The 16,230-nt window shown below is 48.0% G+C and overlaps 1 protein-coding gene across 2 annotated transcripts in view; it reads left to right on the top strand.

Annotated features, from left to right (window-relative positions):
• The window catches only part of pxk (PX domain containing serine/threonine kinase), a 55,711-nt gene that overhangs the window by 24,212 nt on the left and 15,269 nt on the right, over positions 1-16,230 (top strand). For both annotated transcript variants that reach the window (XM_055869953.1, XM_055869954.1), the window contains exons 8-14: positions 1,328-1,432; positions 8,214-8,315; positions 8,795-8,956; positions 10,727-10,844; positions 15,335-15,413; positions 15,598-15,724; positions 15,906-15,992. In XM_055869953.1, coding sequence (XP_055725928.1) covers positions 1,328-1,432; positions 8,214-8,315; positions 8,795-8,956; positions 10,727-10,844; positions 15,335-15,413; positions 15,598-15,724; positions 15,906-15,992 — 780 coding nt within the window. The remainder of the gene's footprint in view (positions 1-1,327; positions 1,433-8,213; positions 8,316-8,794; positions 8,957-10,726; positions 10,845-15,334; positions 15,414-15,597; positions 15,725-15,905; positions 15,993-16,230) is intronic.

Genomic DNA, 16,230 nt, shown 5'->3' with positions numbered 1-16,230 from the left:
AATGGCTGAGTGAGTTATGTTGTCGAACCGAGGCAGACAGAATGGCTGAGTGAGTTATGTTGTCGAACCGAGGCAGACAGAATGGCTGAGTGAGTTATGTTGTCGAACCGAGGCAGACAGAATGGCTGAGTGAGTTATGTTGTCGAACCGAGGCAGACAGAATGGCTGAGTGAGTTATGTTGTCGAACCGAGGCAGACAGAATGGCTGAGTGAGTTATGTTGTCGAACCGAGGCAGACAGAATGGCTGAGTGAGTTATGTTGTCGAACCGAGGCAGACAGAATGGCTGAGTGAGTTATGTTGTCGAACCGAGGCAGACAGAATGGCTGAGTGAGTTATGTTGTCGAACCGAGGCAGACAGAATGGCTGAGTGAGTTATGTTGTCGAACCGAGGCAGACAGAATGGCTGAGTGAGTTATGTTGTCGAACCGAGGCAGACAGAATGGCTGAGTGAGTTATGTTGTCGAACCGAGGCAGACAGAATGGCTGAGTGAGTTATGTTGTCGAACCGAGGCAGACAGAATGGCTGAGTGAGTTATGTTGTCGAACCGAGGCAGACAGAATGGCTGAGTGAGTTATGTTGTCGAACCGAGGCAGACAGAATGGCTGAGTGAGTTATGTTGTCGAACCGAGGCAGACAGAATGCCTGAGTGAGTTATGTTGTCGAACCGAGGCAGACAGAATGGCTGAGTTATTTATGTTGTCTAACCGAGGCAGACAGAATGGCTGAGTGAGTTATGTTGTCGAATCGAGGCAGACAGAATGGCTGAGTGAGTTATATTGTCTAACCGAGGCAGACAGAAAGCAGACAGAATGGCTGAGTTATTTATGTTGTCTAACCGAGGCAGACAGAATGGCCGAGTGAGTTATGTTGTCGAACCGAGGCAGACAGAATGGCCGAGTGAGTTATGTTGTCGAACCGAGGCAGACAGAATGGCCGAGTGAGTTATGTTGTCGAACCGAGGCAGACAGAATGGCCGAGTGAGTTATGTTGTCGAACCGAGGCAGACAGAATGGCCGAGTGAGTTATGTTGTCGAACCGAGGCAGACAGAATGGCTGAGTGAGTTATGTTGTCGAACCGAGGCAGACAGAATGGCTGAGTGAGTTATGTTGTCGAACCGAGGCAGACAGAATGGCTGAGTGAGTTATGTTGTCGAACCGAGGCAGACAGAATGGCTGAGTGAGTTATGTTGTCGAACCGAGGCAGACAGAATGGCTGAGTGAGTTATGTTGTCGAACCGAGGCAGACAGAATGGCTGAGTGAGTTATGTTGTCGAACCGAGGCAGACAGAATGCCTGAGCGAGTTATGTTGTTTTTCCTCTCCAGAATCCGTACATCTACCCGGTGACGTTTGCCAACACCAGTGAGTTGTCTGCTCTGGTCATCAGGATGTTTAACGAAAAAGGAACTCTGCGGGATCTCATATGTAAGGTAAGGTTAAAGGAACTCTGCGGGATCTCATATGTAAGGTTTAAGGCTCTCTGAAGGATCTCGAATGTAAGGTTAAAGGCACTCTGAAGGATCTCGTATGTAAGGTAAGGTTAAAGGCACTCTGAAGGATCTCGTATGTAAGGTTTAAGGCACTCTGAAGGATCTCGTATGTAAGGTTTAAGGCACTCTGAAGGATCTCGTATGTAAGGTTAAAGGCACTCAGGGATCTCGTATGTAAGGTTAAAGGCACTCTGAAGGATCTCGTATGTAAGGTTAAAGGCTCTCTGAAGGATCTCATATGTAAGGTAAAAGGCACTCTGAAGGATCTCGTATGTAAGGTAAAAGGCACTCTGAAGGATCTCGTATGTAAGGTTAAAGGCACTCAGGGATCTCGTATGTAAGGTTAAAGGCACTCTGAGGGATCTCGTATGTAAGGTTAAAGGCACTCTGAAGGATCTCGTATGTAAGGTAAGGTTAAAGGCACTCTGAAGGATCTCGTATGTAAGGTTAAAGGCACTCTGAAGGATCTCGTATGTAAGGTTAAAGGCACTCTGAAGGATCTCGTATGTAAGGTTAAAGGCACTCTGAAGGATCTCGTATGTAAGGTTAAAGGCACTCTGAAGGATCTCGTATGTAAGGTTAAAGGCTCTCTGAAGGATCTCGTATGTAAGGTTAAAGGCTCTCTGAAGGATCTCATATGTAAGGTAAAAGGCACTCTGAAGGATCTCGTATGTAAGGTTAAAGGCACTCAGGGATCTCATATGTAAGGTTAAAGGCACTCTGAAGGATCTCGTATGTAAGGTTTAAGGCACTCTGAAGGATCTCGTATGTAAGGTAAGGTTGAAGGCACTCTGAAGGATCTCGTATGTAAGGTTAAAGGCACTCTGAAGGATCTCGTATGTAAGGTTAAAGGCACTCTGAAGGATCTCGTATGTAAGGTTAAAGGCACTCTGAAGGATCTCGTATGTAAGGTTAAAGGCACTCTGAAGGATCTCGTATGTAAGGTTTAAGGCACTCTGGGATCTCGTATGTAAGGTAAACATATCATATCGACTGGGTTGTGTTCATTAGGACACATCATGACAACAAAACAAAAAAAAGCGTTTATTATTGGACAAATTCAACTAATACCTCCCTGTTTCGTGCTTACTGAACATGACCATGGTCCTGCTCTCAGGTTGATCTGACCACGGTGCTGCTCTCAGGTTGATCTGACCACGGTGCTGCTCTCAGGTTGACCCTGACCACGGTGCTGCTCTCAGGTTGACCCTGACCACGGTGCTGCTCTCAGGTTGACCCTGACCACGGTGCTGCTCTCAGGTTGACCCTGACCACGGTGCTGCTCTCAGGTTGACCCTGACCACGGTGCTGCTCTCAGGTTGACCCTGACCACGGTGCTGCTCTCAGGTTGACCCTGACCACGGTGCTGCTCTCAGGTTGACCCTGACCACGGTGCTGCTCTCAGGTTGACCCTGACCACGGTGCTGCTCTCAGGTTGACCCTGACCACGGTGCTGCTCTCAGGTTGACCCTGACCACGGTGCTGCTCTCAGGTTGACCCTGACCACGGTGCTGCTCTCAGGTTGACCCTGACCACGGTGCTGCTCTCAGGTTGACCCTGACCACGGTGCTGCTCTCAGGTTGACCCTGACCACGGTGCTGCTCTCAGGTTGACCCTGACCACGGTGCTGCTCTCAGGTTGACCCTGACCACGGTGCTGCTCTCAGGTTGACCCTGACCACGGTGCTGCTCTCAGGTTGACCCTGACCACGGTGCTGCTCTCAGGTTGACCCTGACCACGGTGCTGCTCTCAGGTTGACCCTGACCACGGTGCTGCTCTCAGGTTGACCCTGACCACGGTGCTGCTCTCAGGTTGACCCTGACCACGGTGCTGCTCTCAGGTTGACCCTGACCACGGTGCTGCTCTCAGGTTGACCCTGACCACGGTGCTGCTCTCAGGTTGACCCTGACCACGGTGCTGCTCTCAGGTTGACCCTGACCACGGTGCTGCTCTCAGGTTGACCCTGACCACGGTGCTGCTCTCAGGTTGACCCTGACCACGGTGCTGCTCTCAGGTTGACCCTGACCACGGTGCTGCTCTCAGGTTGACCCTGACCACGGTGCTGCTCTCAGGTTGACCCTGACCACGGTGCTGCTCTCAGGTTGACCCTGACCACGGTGCTGCTCTCAGGTTGACCCTGACCACGGTGCTGCTCTCAGGTTGACCCTGACCACGGTGCTGCTCTCAGGTTGACCCTGACCACGGTGCTGCTCTCAGGTTGACCCTGACCACGGTGCTGCTCTCAGGTTGACCCTGACCACGGTGCTGCTCTCAGGTTGACCTGAACCCTTCACACTCCTGGGAAATGGCCTATATGGATATGAAGTAGCCTATGTAGCTAGCTGAGTGAGGAGAGCAGCGTCATGACAAGTGATGTGAGAACAATGAACTAACAGCACTAGCGAGCTACATAGGCTACTTCTCCATGTGGTAACTCCTCTCTGCACCATGACAGGCGATGTGAAAATAAATAAATATAAACGGATATCTCCGTTCATCCAGGGTTTTTGGTTGGGGGGTATGTTCCGGATTGTTCTTGTGGGTACAACATCAGCATAGTCAACTTACACACAGCTCTGACACACACACTTACCCCACCAGACATGCTACCAGGGGTCTTTTCATAGTCCCCAAATCCAGAATAAAGAAAGCGTACAGTATTTTATAGAGCCATTATTGCTCAAATGAACAGCAAACCTGTTATTTATTTTTTTTAACTGATAAAGCAACACCTCACCCCTATTTGACCTATATAGTTAGTATCAATATGTAGGTTACGTGTGCCTTTTAAAATACATTGATGTAGTTCTGTCCTTGAGCTATTCTTGTCTATAAACGTTCTGTATTAGATCATGTTTCATGTGGAACCCCTTGAAGATTAGCTGCTGCTGTTTTCACAACAGCTACTGGGGATCCTAATAAAATAACCAAAAAGCAACACATTTCCTAATGAAGCCTGTGACCGATGTACTGTATATTCTTCAACGTTGATGGGTTCTGGAGGATGAATCTTTGAACATAGTTAAATTAATATTAAAAAAACAAAAAAAACAATCCTTTGGCATTGAGTCTGCCTCAATTTAATTGTGAAAGCCTAACACTAATATCGTATTAGCTAGTCATGTTGGCAATAGAACAAGCTTTTAAATGACGCCCACCTGACCCAGATTGATATTTATGACGGACTGTTTTTGGATTGCGTAAACAACAACAGTAATTGTGTGATGGCGGGGATACAGGGTTGTGTTCCAAACTAAACAACAACAGTAATTGTGTGATGGCTGGGATACAGGGTTGTGTTCCAAACTAAACAACAACAGTAATTGTGTGATGGCTGGGATACAGGGTTGTGTTCCAAACTAAACAACAACAGTAATTGTGTGATGGCTGGGATACAGGGTTGTGTTCCAAACTAAACAACAACAGTAATTGTGTGATGGCGGGGATACAGGGATGTGTTCCAAACTAAACAACTACCAGTGTGCTTGTCCTAGTACCTCAACGGCACATCTAGGAAAGCTCAAAATAGCTTCTTATGTTACTGAATGTACCCAGAGTATTTTCAGATTTCGTTATCAACAAATGCGGCGAAAAGTACAGTAAATGTAATGTCTTGTGTCAGGTGAACTGGTGTGTCCTCACCTTTAGTCTAATCATGTTCCCATAATATCCAAATTGTTCCCGTTCAATTGCTACCGTGGTTATGATTTTCATATTTCTTCTGTAAGAATCAAATCAATCAAACACAGTGATCATAAACGTTGACACTGTAAATTACATGGATTTTATAAAAGGGTGAATGTGTGAAGTGCACATTTGGACTCACGAGTGTTTAGCTTGTTTGTATGACGTCAAAGCTGTATTTATTATAATCCTCTACGTCTCATCTTTCTAAATACATGGAGTCCTCTTTAATGTACAGCATGTCCTTCACTCTGACAACACAACATTAGCAAGACGTTGACCAATCAGCAGGAGGGATGTGGGGGACATGTCCTTCACTCTGACAACACAACATTAGCAAGACGTTGCCCAATCAGCAGGAGGGATGTGGGGGACATGTCCTTCACTCTGACAACACAACATTAGCAAGACGTTGCCCAATCAGCAGGAGGGATGTGGGGGACATGTCCCTCACTCTGACAACACAACATTAGCAAGACGTTGCCCAATCAGCAGGAGGGATGTGGGGGACATGTCCTTCACTCTGACAACACAACATTAGCATGACGTTGCCCAATCGGCAGGAGGGATGTGGGGGACATGTCCTTCACTCTGACAACACAACATTAGCATGACGTTGCCCAATCAGCAGGAGGGATGTGGGCGGGGATCTTCTTGTGATGCGCAGCGCTCAAGTTCAAATCGTCAGTCAGTCAAAATCCATACAGAGCCTGACCTCTGACCTCATGTATAGCATGTTACTGTACAGCCACTGACCTCTGACCTCATGTATAGCATGTTACTGTACAGCCACTGACCTCTGACCTCATGTATAGCGTGTTACTGTACAGCCTCTGACCTCATGTATAGCATGTTACTGTACAGCCACTGACCTCTGACCTCATGTATAACATGTTACTGTACAGCCACTGACCTCATGTATAGCATGTTACTGTACAGCCACTGACCTCTGACCTCATGTATAACATGTTACTGTACAGCCTCTGACCTCATGTATAACATGTTACTGTACAGCCACTGACCTCTGACCTCATGTATAGCATGTTACTGTACAGCCTCTGACCTCATGTATAACATGTTACTGTACAGCCACTGACCTCATGTATAGCGTGTTACTGTACAGCCTCTGACCTCATGTATAACATGTTACTGTACAGCCTCTGACCTCATGTATAACATGTTACTGTACAGCCACTGACCTCTGACCTCATGTATAGCGTGTTACTGTACAGCCTCTGACCTCATGTATAGCGTGTTACTGTACAGCCTCTGACCTCATGTATAACATGTTACTGTACAGCCTCTGACCTCATGTATAACATGTTACTGTACAGCCACTGACCTCTGACCTCATGTATAACATGTTACTGTACAGCCTCTGACCTCATGTATAACATGTTACTGTACAGCCACTGACCTCTGACCTCATGTATAGCGTGTTACTGTACAGCCTCTGACCTCATGTATAACATGTTACTGTACAGCCTCTGACCTCATGTATAGCATGTTACTGTACAGCCACTGACCTCATGTATAACATGTTACTGTACAGCCACTGACCTCATGTATAGCGTGTTACTGTACAGCCTCTGACCTCATGTATAACATGTTACTGTACAGCCTCTGACCTCATGTATAGCATGTTACTGTACAGCCTCTGACCTCATGTATAACATGTTACTGTACAGCCTCTGACCTCATGTATAACATGTTACTGTACAGCCACTGACCTCATGTATAACATGTTACTGTACAGCCACTGACCTCTGACCTCATGTATAACATGTTACTGTACAGCCTCTGACCTCATGTATAACATGTTACTGTACAGCCTCTGACCTCATGTATAGCATGTTACTGTACAGCCACTGACCTCATGTATAACATGTTACTGTACAGCCTCTGACCTCATGTATAGCATGTTACTGTTCAGCCACTGACCTCTGACCTCATGTATAGCATGTTACTGTTCAGCCACTGACCTCTGACCTCATGTATAGCATGTTACTGTACAGCCTCTGACCTCATGTATAGCATGTTACTGTACAGCCACTGACCTCATGTATAGCATGTTACTGTACAGCCTCTGACCTCATGTATAGCATGTTACTGTACAGCCTCTGACCTCTGACCTCATGTATAGCATGTTACTGTACAGCCACTGACCTCTGACCTCATGTATAGCATGTTACTGTACAGCCACTGACCTCATGTATAGCATGTTACTGTACAGCCACTGACCTCTGACCTCATGTATAGCGTGTTACTGTACAGCCTCTGACCTCATGTATAACATGTTACTGTACAGCCTCTGACCTCATGTATAGCATGTTACTGTACAGCCTCTGACCTCATGTATAGCATGTTACTGTACAGCCTCTGACCTCTGACCTCATGTATAGCATGTTACTGTACAGCCACTGACCTCTGACCTCATGTATAGCATGTTACTGTACAGCCACTGACCTCATGTATAGCATGTTACTGTACAGCCACTGACCTCTGACCTCATGTATAGCGTGTTACTGTACAGCCTCTGACCTCATGTATAGCATGTTACTGTACAGCCTCTGACCTCATGTATAACATGTTACTGTACAGCTACTGACCTCTGACCTCATGTATAGCATGTTACTGTACAGCCTCTGACCTCATGTATAGCATGTTACTGTACAGCCACTGACCTCTGACCTCATGTATAGCATGTTACTGTACAGCCTCTGACCTCATGTATAGCATGTTACTGTACAGCCACTGACCTCTGACCTCATGTATAGCATGTTACTGTACAGCCACTGACCTCATGTATAGCATGTTACTGTACAGCCACTGACCTCTGACCTCATGTATAGCGTGTTACTGTACCGCCACTACGTTCCAATTTAGGTGTTCATGCGTGTCCAGATCTGCCATTTTCAACCCGTATACGGGTAGGAGTGTAAAGGGTTAAAACCATGTAACTTTTGCTACGTCTTTTAATTTTTTATATTTCTCATGTACGTTCATTTTCAATTGAAGCTTTCCTTTCTGATTGTAGGTGAAGCCTAAAGAGGCCTTCATGAGGAAGCACTGCAACCCGAAGAAGATCCAGGGACTGGAGCTGCAGCAGATCAGGACGTACGGACGACAGATTCTGGAGGTACACACACACACACACACACAGAGTGGACTGGAGCTGCAGCAGATCAGGACGTACAGACGACAGATTCTGGAGGTGTACACACACACACAGTGGACTGGAGCTGCAGCAGATCAAAGACATATGGAAGACCGATTCTGGAGATTAAACACGTGCAGAAAGAATGAACACTAATATTTTGTAAAAATTGAGTCTTTTCAGTGTCTTATTTCCTCAACCACCCCTGGGACATCACACACACACACAGCTCCAGGCCATGTTCCTCACCCCCAGGATCGGGGGCATCACCCTCTGGATCAGACTCCAGATTATCACCCCCTGCAGCTATTGAATGTCATTTGTCACACTACATGTCACTGTTAAAGCCACGGTCCTTAATTCCTATTTCATTCAATGGCAGTCCAGTCACTTGGTTTTGCTACATGTCATTGTTCAGAGTGATACCATCCTAAACTCTTGTTCTGTTTCTTTCCCGTCAGGTTCTGAAGTTCCTCCATGACAAAGGCTTTCCGTACGGTCACCTCCATGCTTCTAACATAGTGATAGAAGACAACACGTGTAAAGTACTGGACATAGAGAACGGCCTGCTGGGCCTGCCCTCGTACTACCGGCCCTACATCACACAGTTCAGGAAAATCAACGTAAGTACTGGACAGTCTCCTGGGCCTGCCCTGGTACGGGTCTCCTGGGCCTGCCCTGGTACAGTTGCTATAGCGGGATGTGTGTCGGTGGGTATGGTTGGTGCTTGCTATAGCGGGATGTGTGTCGGTGGGTATGGTTGGTGCTTGCTATAGCGGGATGTGTGTCGGTGGGTATGGTTGGTGCTTGCTATAGCGGGATGTGTGTCGGTGGGTATGGTTGGTGCTTGCTATAGCGGGATGTGTGTCGGTGGGTATGGTTGGTGCTTGCTATAGCGGGATGTGTGTCGGTGGGTATGGTTGGTGCTTGCTATAGCGGGATGTGAGTTCGATTCCCACAGAGGACCAATATGAAAAAGCAATGAGGATTTTTATGTATTCACTCACTACTGTAAGGGGCTCTGGATGAGACCGTCTGCTGAAAGACAACACTGTCTGTTTTAGATAGTTGTGGTCGTGTCATTAATACAGGTCACATGGGAATGTAATGCAGTGTCAGACAATACCGACCTTTTTATAGGTAGGGCGTCACCAGGGAAAACTCAGAGCCCTACTTAAAGGACTGGTTTTACGGACATAGATGAAGCCTGCTCCTAATTTAAAAAATAATTCTCAATGAAGGAATCTTCAATGAAGCCTTAAAGGGGTGCTGATGACATGGATGTTCTGTGGTGTTCTGTGATGACGAGTGTTTTTACATTTTATTTTTCTCTGTAAATGTCAATCCTGCTTCCCAACTAGCACCCTTCCCAACTAGCTCCCTTCCCAACTAGCACCCTTTCCAACTAGCACCCTTCCCAACTAGCTCCCTTCCCAACTAGCTCCCTTCCCAACTAGCTCCCTTCCCAACTAGCTCCCTTTCCAACTAGCTCCCTTCCCAACTAGCTCCCTTCCCAACTAGCTCCCTTTCCAACTAGCTCCCTTTCCAACTAGCTCCCTTCCCAACTAGCACCCTTTCCAACTAGCTCCCTTCCCAACTAGCTCCCTTCCCAACTAGCTCCCTTCCCAACTAGCACCCTTCCCAACTAGCACCCTTCCCAACTAGCACCCTTCCCAACTAGCTCCCTTCCCAACTAGCTCCCTTCCCAACTAGCACCCTTCCCAACTAGCTCCCTTCCCAACTAGCTCCCTTCCCAACTAGCTCCCTTCCCAACTAGCACCCTTCCCAACTAGCTCCCTTCCCAACTAGCTCCCTTTCCAACTAGCTCCCTTTCCAACTAGCTCCCTTTCCAACTAGCACCCTTTCCAACTAGCACCCTTTCCAACTAGCACCCTTTCCAACTAGCTCCCTTCCCAACTAGCTCCCTTCCCAACTAGCTCCCTTCCCAACTAGCTCCCTTCCCAACTAGCTCCCTTCCCAACTAGCTCCCTTCCCAACTAGCTCCCTTCCCAACTAGCACCCTTCCCAACTAGCACCCTTCCCAACTAGCACCCTTCCCAACTAGCACCCTTCCCAACTAGCACCCTTCCCAACTAGCACCCTTCCCAACTAGCACCCTTCCCAACTAGCTCCCTTCCCAACTAGCTCCCTTCCCAACTAGCTCCCTTTCCAACTAGCTCCCTTTCCAACTAGCACCCTTTCCAACTAGCACCCTTTCCAACTAGCACCCTTTCCAACTAGCACCCTTTCCAACTAGCTCCCTTTCCAACTAGCTCCCTTTCCAACTAGCACCCTACTCCCTACATAGTGCACTACTTTTGAGCAGAGCCACTAGGACTTTGGGATGCAGACGATGTCTAACCCTAATGTCTTGTTTCTGTTAACCCTTTCAGACGACAGAGAGTATAGACGTATACTCTTTTGGACACTTACTGTATGAAATGACGTACGGAAGACCTCCTGATGCTGTGCCTGTCGACCAGTACCCTGCTGTGACTTACACCTCAGTGGGTAGGTACCACAACAGTACCCTGCTGTAACTTATACCTCAGTGGCTAGGTACCACCTCAGTGGCTAGGTACCACAACAGTACCCTGCTGTAACTTACACCTCAGTGGCTAGGTACCACACCAGTGCCTAACACCTCAGTGGCTAGGTACCACACCAGTGCCTAACACCTCAGTGGCTAGGTACCACACCAGTGCCTAACACCTCAGCGGCTAGGTACCACACCAGTGCCTAACACCTCAGCGGCTAGGTACCACACCAGTGCCTAACACCTCAGCGGCTAGGTACCACACCAGTGCCTAACACCTCAGCGGCTAGGTACCACACCAGTGCCTAACACCTCAGCGGCTAGGTACCACACCAGTGCCTAACACCTCAGCGGCTAGGTACCACACCAGTGCCTAACACCTCAGCGGCTAGGTACCACACCAGTGCCTAACACCTCAGCGGCTAGGTACCACACCAGTGCCTAACACCTCAGCGGCTAGGTACCACACCAGTGCCTAACACCTCAGCGGCTAGGTACCACACCAGTGCCTAACACCTCAGCGGCTAGGTACCACACCAGTGCCTAACACCTCAGCGGCTAGGTACCACACCAGTGCCTAACACCTCAGCGGCTAGGTACCACACCAGTGCCTAACACCTCAGCGGCTAGGTACCACACCAGTGCCTAACACCTCAGCGGCTAGGTACCACACCAGTGCCTAACACCTCAGCGGCTAGGTACCACACCAGTGCCTAACACCTCAGTGGCTAGGTACTAACATACTTACATTACTTAGGCTGTGTTTACACAAGAAGCCCAATTCTGATATTTTTCCACTACGCAGTCTTTTGAATGGGGCTGCCTGTGTAAGTTCTTGCATTTTCCTCCTAATGAACATGACTCTGATGTTTCCCTGTCCTCTCTCCGGACGTTTCCCTGTCCTCTCCTCCGGACGTTTCCCTGTCCTCTCTCCTAATGAACATGACTCTGACGTTTCCCGGTCCTCTCCTCCTGACGTTTCCCGGTCCTCTCCTCCTGACGTTTCCCGGTCCTCTCCTCCTGACGTTTCCCGGTCCTCTCCTCCTGACGTTTCCCTGTCCTCTCTCCTAATGAACATGACCCTGACGTTTCCCTGTCCTCTCCTCCTGACGTTTCCCTGTCCTCTCCTCCGGACGTTTCCCTGTCCTCTCCTCCGGACGTTTCCCTGTCCTCTCCTCCGGACGTTTCCCTGTCCTCTCCTCCGGACGTTTCCCTGTCCTCTCCTCCGGACGTTTCCCTGTCCTCTCCTCCGGACGTTTCCCTGTCCTCTCCTCCGGACGTTTCCCTGTCCTCTCCTCCGGACGTTTCCCTGTCCTCTCCTCCGGACGTTTCCCTGTCCTCTCCTCCGGACGTTTCCCTGTCCTCTCCTCCGGACGTTTCCCTGTCCTCTCCTCCGGACGTTTCCCTGTCCTCTCTCCTAATGAACATGAGTCTGATTTTTAAAACGGAGTCTGTGTGGCTAGGCCACTTGGAGTAAACGGATACCAGACAGCACTCTGGTCATAGAGTGATGACAGACACAGAAGCCCAGTCTAGAGCTGTGTTCCAATACTCATAGTAACCACACTAACTGTACTAATATGTGACGTAAATTGAGTATATAGAATGCTTATTGGTCGTACTATGGATACAGTTAGTATTCCAAACGTTCCCTGATGATGTACTACATTCGCCAATATACAAGCAATGAAAACTATTTCGTTTAGGGCCCATAATGCAATTCTTCCAAAAATGGGCGTGGCTTTACAACGTTTTCAGATTTGAAGAAAATGGAGGAAAAATATTCAGCCGATACAAAGTTAATTGCTTTAACTAATTATGACAAATGTTAAGAGAATGTTGAGCAAGGTAATAAACAAATTACTTTTCAAATAAGTTACGTTACACGTTATGTTGGGTGACAATTTGTTAGGTACGCTGTCCTTACGAACCACATAGCATATCATTACAGCAGTATGTACCGGTATGTTAGCTAGCTATGTAAAGTTAGTTGGCTACTAATACATCAAACTTGCCAGTATATTAACTATATGCTATCTAACTAACTACCCAACGTTTACTGACTTGATTATTCACGTCATTATTAGCTTAGCTAAGTGGTTTAGTCATGCGTTCTCAATGGACATGGTTAATGAAGTCATAAGATGTCTAGCTAGTAATTTGTTAGCTATGCTATGCTAACAAGCTATTAAGAAGTTGCATAGCAACAGCGTCACCCTCCGGTAGACGGGCCGAAGCGCTAGTACAATCAACTGAAAGGAGACCGTTAGTTTACAGTTTACTAAAATGAACTAATAGTATGTAGTGTATATACTCAGTAAGTATACAGTATGTTACTATGGGTATTCGTACAAAGCTTAGGAGTTTAATGATGAAACGGAGTATACATGTGGTCTGTGTACAGAGGGGAAACGGGATAAAATTTAATTGAAAATTACTACAATGTAAATCCCATTAACAATATTACATTAATGTCAGTAATGTCAACAATCTCTATACTCAGTTTAGAATAAGAGAAAAATGACACACTATAATTCCTCTCAGGAGAATTCACATTGCAGTTACCAACTGGTAGGCTTTGTATAAAATGGTAAGAGAACTGGTGAAGAATGTTACCCCTTTATCATACAAATGTCTTGTTGCCGTGGTGAATAACAAGTGGTTGCCACAGTGAATAATTCAATAATAATTGATAGGACATATAAAAGGAAACGTGAAAGAATTTACCGGAATCTCTAAATGGAAATCCTGGCAGATCAATAAAATGTCCTTGTAGATCTAATTACATTTTAGAGTATTCTAAATTCAAATCAAAGGGGCTTTTATACACTGTTTCCCTGCCCTGTCCTCTCTCCTGATGCTCTCCTCTCTCCTGATGCGCTCCTCTCTCCTGATGCGCTCCTCTCTCCTGATGCGCTCCTCTCTCCTGATGCGCTCCTCTCTCCTGATGCGCTCCTCTCTCCTGATGCGCTCCTCTCTCCTGATGCGCTCCTCTCTCCTGATGCGCTCCTCTCTCCTGATGCGCTCCTCTCTCCTGATGCTCTCCTCTCTCCTGATGCTCTCCTCTCTCCTGATGCTCTCCTCTCTCCTGATGCTCTCCTCTCTCCTGATGCTCTCCTCTCTCCTGATGCTCTCCTCTCTCCTGATGCTCTCCTCTCTCCTGATGCTCTCCTCTCTCCTGATGCTCTCCTCTCTCCTGATGCTCTCCTCTCTCCTGATGCTCTCCTCTCTCCTGATGCTCTCCCCTCTCCTGATGCTCTCCTCTCCCCTCTCCTGATGCTCTCCTCTCTCCTGATGCTCTCCTCTCTCCTGATGCTCTCCTCTCTCCTGATGCTCTCCTGATGCTCTCCTCTCTCCTGATGCTCTCCTCTCTCCTGATGCTCTCCTCTCTCCTGATGCTCTCCTCTCTCCTGATGCTCTCCTCTCTCCTGATGCTCTCCCCTCTCCTGATGCTCTCCCCTCTCCTGATGCTCTCCTCTCTCCTGATGCTCTCCTCTCCCCTCTCCTGATGTTGTCCTCTCCCCTCTCCTGATGTTGTCCTCTCCCCTCTCCTGATGTTGTCCTCTCCCCTCTCCTGATGTTGTCCTCTCCCCTCTCCTGATGCTCTCCTGATGTTGTCCTCTCCCCTCTCCTGATGCTCTCCTGATGTTGTCCTCTCCTCTCTCGTGATGTTGTCCTCTCCTCTCTCATGATGTTGTCCTCTCCTGATGTTGTCTTCTCCTGATGTTGTCCTCTCCTGATGTTGTCCTCGCCTCTCTCCCGATGTTGTCCTCTCCCGATGTTGTCCTCTCCTGATGTTGTCCTCTCCTCTCTCCTGATGTTGTCCTCTCCTGATGTTGTCCTCTCCTCTCTCCTGATGTTGTCCTCTCCTCTCTCCTGATGTTGTCCTCTCCTCTCTCCTGATGTTGTCCTCTCCTCTCTCCTGATGTTGTCCTCTCCTCTCTCCTGATGTTGTCCTCTCCTCTCTCCTGATGTTGTCCTCTCCTGATGTTGTCCTCTCCTGATGTTGTCCTCTCCTGATGTTGTCCTCTCCTCTCTCCTGATGTTGTCCTCTCCTCTCTCCTGATGTTGTCCTCTCCTCTCTCCTGATGTTGTCCTCTCCTGATGTTGTCCTCTCCTCTCTCCTGATGTTGTCCTCTCCTCTCTCCTGATGTTGCCCTCTCCTCTCTCCCGATGTTGTCCCTGGCCTCTCCTCTCTCCTGATGTTGTCCTCTCCTCTCTCCTGATGTTGCCCTCTCCTCTCTCCCGATGTTGTCCCTGGCCTCTCCTCTCTCCCGATGTTGTCCCTGGCCTCTCCTCTCTCCTGATGTTGTCCTCTCCTCTCTCCTGATGTTGCCCTCTCTCCTGATGTTGTCCTCTCCTCTCTCCTGATGTTGTCCTCTCCTCTCTCCTGATGTTGTCCTCTCCTCTCTCCTGATGTTGCCCTCTCTCCCGATGTTGTCCCTGGCCTCTCCTCTCTCCGTAGTGTCTGTGCTGCAATCCATCCTGTCCACAGATGCCTGTAAGACTGGGATGCCCACTGTTGCACAACTGCTGCAGACACCGTGAGTAGAGTACATTTTCAACAGCCCATCCGTGAGAAGATCACATCATAGCCTACCACTGAAGAAGTCATCACTTTATCGCCTTTGTAGATAAGTAACGTGCGGCGCTTGTGTGTTATCTTTGAAAACGGTCAATAATGAAGTGTCTCTCTCTCTCTCTTTCTCCCACTCTCTGTCCTGGTAGGCTGTTCAGCGATGTGCTGCTGTTTCACTCAGAGAAACTCCAGTTCAAAATCCCCAACAAATTAAGAGACGCCTTGAAAACTGCCAAAGAGTGCATGGAAAAGCGACTCCAAGAAGAGCAGAAAACGGTTGGTATATTTACTCCTTACAGCCAGTTTCCTGGAGTCAGACTGGAGCCAGATAAGATGGATAGATGGATAGTTTCCTGGAGCCAGAAAAGCTGTGATGGCTGGCTGGCTGGCTGGATGGATGGGTGGAAGAAAGGAACAATTGATGGATTGATTGATTGGTGTTTGATCATCTCCTCAGAACCAGCAGCACAGGAGGCTGACCAGAGCTCAGTCCCACCACGGCTCAGAGGAGGAGAAGAGGAGGAGGAAGATACTGGCCAGAAAGGTAGAGAACACCATCACAGACTCGGGCACAACCGCACAGACGTATGGTTCCTGGTGTGGTACCAGTCCATGTATCTAGATAAGTATGGTTCCTGTGTGGTACCAGTCCATGTATCTAGATGCGTATGGTTCCTGTGTGGTACCAGTCCATGTATCTAGATACGTATGGTTCCTGTGTGGTACCAGTCCATGTATCTAGATACGTATAGTTCCTGTGTGGTACCAGTCCATGTATGGTT

The sequence above is a fragment of the Salvelinus fontinalis genome, chromosome 18 (assembly GCF_029448725.1).
Source record: "Salvelinus fontinalis isolate EN_2023a chromosome 18, ASM2944872v1, whole genome shotgun sequence".
In the NCBI taxonomy this organism is placed as follows: Eukaryota; Metazoa; Chordata; class Actinopteri; order Salmoniformes; family Salmonidae; genus Salvelinus; species Salvelinus fontinalis.
The sequence above is the reverse complement of the archived record's forward strand: the minus strand, read 5'-3'. Positions and strand labels throughout refer to the sequence as shown.